The sequence below is a fragment of the Arachis hypogaea genome, chromosome 11 (genome assembly GCF_003086295.3).
Source record: "Arachis hypogaea cultivar Tifrunner chromosome 11, arahy.Tifrunner.gnm2.J5K5, whole genome shotgun sequence".
Taxonomy (NCBI): domain Eukaryota; kingdom Viridiplantae; phylum Streptophyta; class Magnoliopsida; order Fabales; family Fabaceae; genus Arachis; species Arachis hypogaea.
Window position 1 is genome coordinate 92,153,279 of NC_092046.1, and position 6,917 is coordinate 92,160,195.

The following is a 6,917-nucleotide window of genomic DNA, read 5'->3' on the forward strand; positions in this document are numbered from 1 at the left end:
TCATCCCCACCTTTGGGACAAATCTTTCATCCACAACATAGCTGATCTGCACGATGAACCAAAAATGTCACGGTGAAACGATTCTATAATACTTACCGAACCGAAAGGTTACTAACAGTAAACGAAAGATAATTCATTATACAAAACTAAATTCAAAACAACTCTGTCTACAATTTAGATAGTATCAATTCAATTCAATTCAGATTCAGATCACCTCCGTCCATTCAATTCAATTCAAATAAAATTAGCAACTGCATTCCATTGAATTCGATTCAAAATTCAATAATCCAAACCTCATCAAATTGATGCGTTTCCGAAGAATAATTGCACTCATTCAACTGATTTGAAGTTGATTCATTCATTGTTTCAATTCAAAACTCCAGATCGAAGAAAAAACAAAGAAGAAGAAGAACGACGAAGCTAGTTACGTCAAAGTCAATCCAAATCTATAATGCAGAGAACAAGAAATTTTATTAAGAAGAAGAAGAAGAAGAAGAAGAAGAAGAAGAAGAAGAAGAAGAAGAAGGTTTACGCTGAAAAAGGTTTACGTTCAGAAAAGTTTATCACGAAGATGTATAACAAACGACTGTAGAGTGAGGGACGCACGTGTGGAGGAAGTTACTTGGATAACATCTATGTATTTTTTACATGGATGTAGAGTTTTTCCGATATTTTTATACGATATATATATATATATATATATATATATATATATATATATATATATATATATATATATATTTCAAGTGACTAATTTTAATATACTGATAGAGCTGGTAATAGATAGGGTAGGGTAGGATTTAGACTCTACTCTAACTTATCCACGAGTTGAAAATTTTATTAAAACTCTACCCAACTCTATCTGAGAGTTGAGAATCTCTCAACCCTAACCCTACCTGCATCTTAAAGTTCTAAATCCTATCCTACCCTACTCTATCTTACTTGCAGAAATATTAAATTTTTTTAAAATAAATATAAAATTCAATCATTTCAAATACCTATTAATAAAATAAAAAGTAAAAACATGGATTTGGTTAGTTCAAGGTCCAAAAAGTAACACACTCAAACAAGTTTATCTGATGATGGATCAGCAACTGTTGGCACTTTCGAGGTTACTAGTCGCTGAATATTCAAAGGTCAACCCAATAAAACCCATCACATTTCTCATACCAACAACTAAACATCAACTCAACTCCAATTTTAGTCATGTCCCCGTAATTGGCAAACTTCCCGGCGACCCACCATGGACACCCTCCAATTTTTCCTCTTCATATTCCAGCTTTTACTCTGCCTCAACCCAATCTCCGCGGTGGACTTCCTCTTCAACTCCTTCACTGGCATCACCAACACCACCAACGTGACCCTCATCGCCGACGCACTCGTAGACTCCTCCGTCGTCCGCATGACCAACGACTCCAACCAATACTCCTTCGGCAGAGCCTTCTACCCTAAAAAAGTCACCATCAAGAAACCCTTCCCTTCTTCTTCTTCTTCAAGCAACTTCTCTTCCTTCTCAGCCTCCTTCGTCTTCTCCATCTTGCCGCAGATCCCGACGAGTCCCGGCTTTGGCCTCGCTTTCGTTCTCTGCAACACAACCTCCCCTCCCGGCGCACTCGCCAGCCAGTACTTCGGTCTCTTCACCAACGCCACCTCACCTCCCCTGTTCCCGCTCCTCGCCGTCGAGTTTGACACAGGCCAGAACCCTGAGTTCGGCGACCCCGACGACAACCACCTCGGCATCGACCTCAACAACATCGTCTCCAAGAAAACTCAGTCCGCAGGGTACTACAACTCCACCGGAGGATTCGTCCCCCTTCGAATGCGAACGGGACAGAACGTTCACGCTTGGATCGATTTCGACGGCGAGACTATGCAGATCAACGTCACCGTCGCTCCGGCGGGCCTTCCCCGCCCGATGAAGCCAACTCTCTCGTACACAGACCCGGAAATGGCGAACTACTTGTCTTCTGATATGTTCGTTGGGTTCTCTGCTTCGAAAACCAATTGGATCGAGGAACAGAGAGTACTCGCATGGAGTTTCAGCACTTTAGGTTCCGCAAGAGACATAAACACAACTAATTTACCAGCTTTCCAGCCTACAACCTCCTCTTCCTCTCTCTCCGGCGGCGCAATCGCCGGAATCGTTCTCGGCTGCGTCGCTTTCGTGGCAATCTTGGTCTCGATCTGTTACCTGTGGTGGCGAAAGAAGATGAAGGAGCAAGAAGAAGAGATCGAGGATTGGGAACTGGAGTACTGGCCCCACAGATTCTCCTACGACGAACTCAGAACCGCAACGGGAGAATTCAGGAGGGAGAATCTTCTAGGCTCCGGCGGGTTTGGAAGAGTATACAGAGGAATGCTTCAGAACAAAACAGAGGTTGCGGTGAAATGCGTCAACCACGACTCAAAGCAAGGCGTGAGGGAATTCATGGCGGAAATTTCAAGCATGGGGAGACTGCAGCACAAGAACTTGGTCCAAATGAGAGGGTGGTGCAGAAAAGGAAACGAGCTTATGCTGGTTTATGACTTCATGCCCAACGGGAGCCTCAACAAGTGGGTGTTTGACAACCCGCCGAAGCTTCTAGAATGGGGGAGGAGGCGAAGGGTGCTCGTCGACGTGGCGGAGGGGCTCAACTACCTTCATCACGGGTGGGACCAGGTTGTTATCTATGCCTACCAACTGTTTGAAAACAAGCATCCTACAGTATTATTACTATTTTAATACTCATTCATGTTCGTATCTGTGCAAGGTAGGTTGTTATTCACAGGGATATTAAGTCTAGTAATATCTTGCTAGACTCTGAAATGAGGGGGAGGCTTGGGGACTTTGGTTTGGCGAAGCTATACCAGCAGGGGGAGGTTCCCAACACCACGCGTGTCGTTGGCACATTGGGGTACCTCGCGACAGAGTTGGCTACCGTGGCGGTGCCAACTTCGGCAAGTGATGTTTATAGTTTTGGAGTGGTGCTTTTGGAGGTGGCATGTGGGAGGAGGCCCATTGAGACGTCGGCGGCGGAGGAGGAGGTGGTGCTAATTGACTGGGTGAGGGAGCTGTACGCCCGGGGGAGGATGTGTGACGCTGCGGACCCGAGGATTGAAGGGGAGTATGAGGTTGGGGACATGGAGATGGTGCTCAAGCTTGGGTTGGCTTGTTGCCACCCTGAGCCTCAGAGGAGGCCAACGATGAAGGAGGTGGTTGCAGTGCTTGTGGGGGACAATGTTGCGGAGGAGCCGGGGAAAGTGTTGTCTGATTTGGTGCGTGGCGACGGTGGTGGTCCGGAGAAAGAGGAGGAGACCACGGCTTTACAGGGAAACCTTCCGGATTGACTGCATATAATTGGACTCCTTTTCTTTTTCAGTTAATTTGGATTTTTATTTTGGTGTTGAAATTTTATAGCGTGGTTTGGTGGTTAAGGATTGTATTAAATTAACATTGTATTTAATTTGTTTCCAATTGTTTATTCGTTGAATTTCAGATCCAACGGATAATCTATTGGTTGTTACTTCACGTACAAGTCCTTTGTAATAGATGCTGAGTAAAGCAAAATTGCTTACTCCGTTCCAAAACGATGTCACAAATGTAAAGCAAAATTGCTTCCTTCGGGCTTTTTTGAGGCCGCGTTTGACCAGTTGCCGTCGTCCGAGTTCCTTACGAAGAGGTGGAGGTGGTATCTGCAAGAGATTTCAATGTTTAAGTTAACAAGGGTTTAAAGTAGATTTTTAGTAGATTAGGTCCTGAATATACTTGAGAATGTCAATGTATTTATAGTAGAATAGATAATCACCTTTTAGTGTAGTTCTATCTTTGATGGTAGATAACTGTTTTTTTAGAGAAGTTGTTGAGATCTCCTTTTCTCGATAAATGGAAGATATCTTAGGAATTAGTTACTTGTTTAGATAAGTAGGGCTGAACTGCTGTCGTCGCGCCTGACCTCTGTGAGGTCGGGTACAGAGGTCGGGTAGGTGTAGATGAGGCCACATCTCTTGAATTAATTTTTATTCATTTTGGGTTTGGCCATATTTTGAGCTAAGATATGAACAGTGTTCCTATTTGAGTTTGAACCTTCACTAGCTCAGATTCAAGCATTTGTAGGTCAGACTGAATTTTTTTTTGTAGATTTAAAACACCAAATTGGGGAAACTGCCTTCCTTGGGACTAGGTCGGGTGCTCGACATGATTTAAAATGTGAAGTGTTACGTCTTTTCGTAATTCTGTACATTACTCTACGGTTACCTTAGTAACCGTGTCCCATTAATTAGGGGTTGTGAAATTACTCATTTACCCCTATTGTTTTATGAATATTCAAACTCTTTCTCTTCTTTTTCGCTTCTTCTAAAACGTTCTTGTTCATCCCTTTCCTTTTTTCATATTTTTCATTTTCTTCATCACCACATTTCAAGATTTCTCTACTATGAGTTTTTGCTTCACATGGAACGTTCGTATTTTTGCTCCTTTCGTGTTCCTTCAAGGTCGGTCCCTTTAACCTTTGAACTTTTTTTACTGTGCTCGTGTTCTAGGTGTATTCCTTTGATTTTAAATAATTTTTTATCGTTATCACTAGAGGGTTGGCGATGATTATTTGTATGTTTGGATTTCTTTGTATGTTGAAAATCATTCTCGAGGATATGCTTTCTTTTCTTGAATTTTTGGTTGTTATTGTTGCTGTGAATCTAAGTGTGGGATTTTTTCTGTGTTACCCTCAAATGGTGATGTCCGTATGAGTACAACGCTATTTTTATCTTTACAATGTAGTTTGTTTGCTTGATTTAGAAGAGAGGTTGAAAACCATGACCATCTACTTCCTTGCTGAGGATGGTCCAACCTCTTGCGTAATTGCCTAAAATGCTTTGGTTGTTGTACCTGACTTTTCGACTTTGTTGTAATGATATTCTTTTGTTGTATTGTAGGTGTAGTTTTTATGTTTCGTTCAGTAATTCTCAGCATGTCTTTTAAACTCCCGTCCGACTTAACTTGGGTAGAGGTATTTGTTCTTTCTTCTGTTTCCGTTATTGATAATGAGTATGCTGAGATCCTTCGTAGGAATCATAGGTTGTGTGAAAACCAGGAGGATGAGTGTATATATGAGGTCATAGTTGCCAATCCTAAAGAGAAGATTTGTTTTTCCTGACTTGACAAGTCGAAACGTCATTTCATATATGTGTATGAATTCTTTTTTACAAAGTTGTGGGTTAGTTTTCCTTTCATCGACTTTGAGTCCGAGGTCCTTAGACTCTGTAAAGTCGCTCCTTCCCAGCTTCATCTCAACTCTTAGGGTTTTTAAAAATTTATCAGCTCCTCTACTTTGAACTCGACGTCCCTCCTTCTATTAAAGTTTTCTTTTACCTTTTCGTTCTTACAAAATATTTTAGTTTGAAAAAACATGGCTGGATCTCCTTCCAAACTGTTCAAGGGAGGAAAGTCTTTGCCATTTTTGATGACTTTTTACATGGTTTAAAAAATTACTTCTTTAAAATGCAATATGTTGAGGGTGTCCAACCTTTCTTTTTGGATGAGAGAATGAGCCCGTTTTTAGCTTGTACTGAGAGAAAAATCATATAGTTGTTAAGTACAGTTTGGATGACTTGAATGAGGTTGAAGTGAGTGTAGTCGCCTTATTCCAAGAGTGTTGGCATCGAGCTCCTTATCTGGACACCAAAAAATACTTAGAAAATCCAAGTCAAATCCAGTCCGAGTTAGGTAGCATTCTTTTTATTTTGTAGATACAATTTTATTGTTTGTTTTGTTGGATGAAGTCATCCAACTTTGATGTCAAAACAAAACAAAAGCAACAACAAAGCTTTGTCCTACTAGGTGGGGTCGGCTACATGAATCAAATAAAGCCATTGAGTTCTATCATGTATCACGTCTATAAAGAGACCGTTTATATGTAGATCTCGTTTGACCACCTCATGGATGAGCTTTCTAGGTCTTCCTCTGTCTTTCACCCCTTGTCCATCTTCCATCTCATCCACCATCCTGACTGGGTGCTTTATCGGTCTTTTTCTCACATATCTAAACCACCTAAGACGTGATTCTACCATCTTTTCCACACACTACAAGAAAAAGCAGTATTTGTAACCAAAAAATTGTTACAAGAAATCTAAATTTTGAAACGAAAGGTATTTGTAACAAAAAGAGGACTATTGCAGTATGTCCCGTTACAAAAAGTTTTTGTAATAAAAAATGAAACTATTACAATACAACGTAATATTTTTTAACAATTTTTTTTAGGTTTAATTACTCTGTTGGTCCCTATAGTTTCGCGAAATTTTCAATTAGGTCCTTATACTTTTTTTCCTTTTAATTGGGTCCTTGCACCAATTTTTTTTCGATTAGATCCTTCTTAGCGGTAATTGGCTTAATTTTATAAGGACCCAAGTAAAAAAAATAATTGGTGCAAGGACCCAAATAAAAGGAAAAAAAAGTGTAGAGATCCAATTAAAAAAAATTTTTATACAAGGACTCAATTAAAAGGAGAAAAAGTACATGGATCTAATTAAAAATTTCACAAAACTATAGGGACCAACAGAGTAATTAAACCTTTTTTTAATACAAAAACCAAAATTTGTTACAAAAGTGATAACAATGTTTGACCTTTAAAATATTTTTCGTAATAATTTAAATTTTTGTGTCATGATATTTTGTTACAAAATACTATTTATTTTTGTAATATTTCATTCTTAGTTACGAAAATAGAAAGTTCATTTTAAAACATTTAACTAAATAAGTGATATATCAATTAATTTTCTAAACACGCTAACTTAACATTTATATTATATATAATAATCATATAGAAAATTAGAATATACAAATTCAACTAAACACAACTTTTTCCTAACATAAAATTGTATCATATCGGATTTATAATTCTTGATTCTTCTAGCATATTTCAGTCAATATAAAGTCTAGCAAGTTG

General features: G+C 39.4%; 1 protein-coding gene across 1 annotated transcript; it reads left to right on the plus strand.

Moving 5' to 3' along the window:
- Positions 1-759: 759 nt before the first annotated feature.
- Positions 760-3,567, plus strand: LOC112722292 (L-type lectin-domain containing receptor kinase S.1). The gene is made up of 2 exons (XM_025773279.3): positions 760-2,659; positions 2,755-3,567. The coding sequence occupies exons 1-2, from the start codon at positions 1,244-1,246 to the stop codon at positions 3,325-3,327; spliced, it is 1,989 nt and encodes a 662-aa protein (XP_025629064.1). The 5' UTR covers positions 760-1,243; the 3' UTR covers positions 3,328-3,567.
- Positions 3,568-6,917: the final 3,350 nt, after the last annotated feature.

What these genes read in the sequence shown, in the direction of transcription:
- LOC112722292 (XM_025773279.3), top strand. Translation starts at nt 1,244, where the DNA reads ATGGACACCCTCCAATTTTTCCTCTTCATATTCCAGCTTTTACTCTGC. An exon ending in TTCATCACGGGTGGGACCAG is followed by an intron (nt 2,660 to 2,754) that starts GTTGTTATCTAT and finishes TGTGCAAGGTAG; the next exon opens with GTTGTTATTCACAGGGATAT.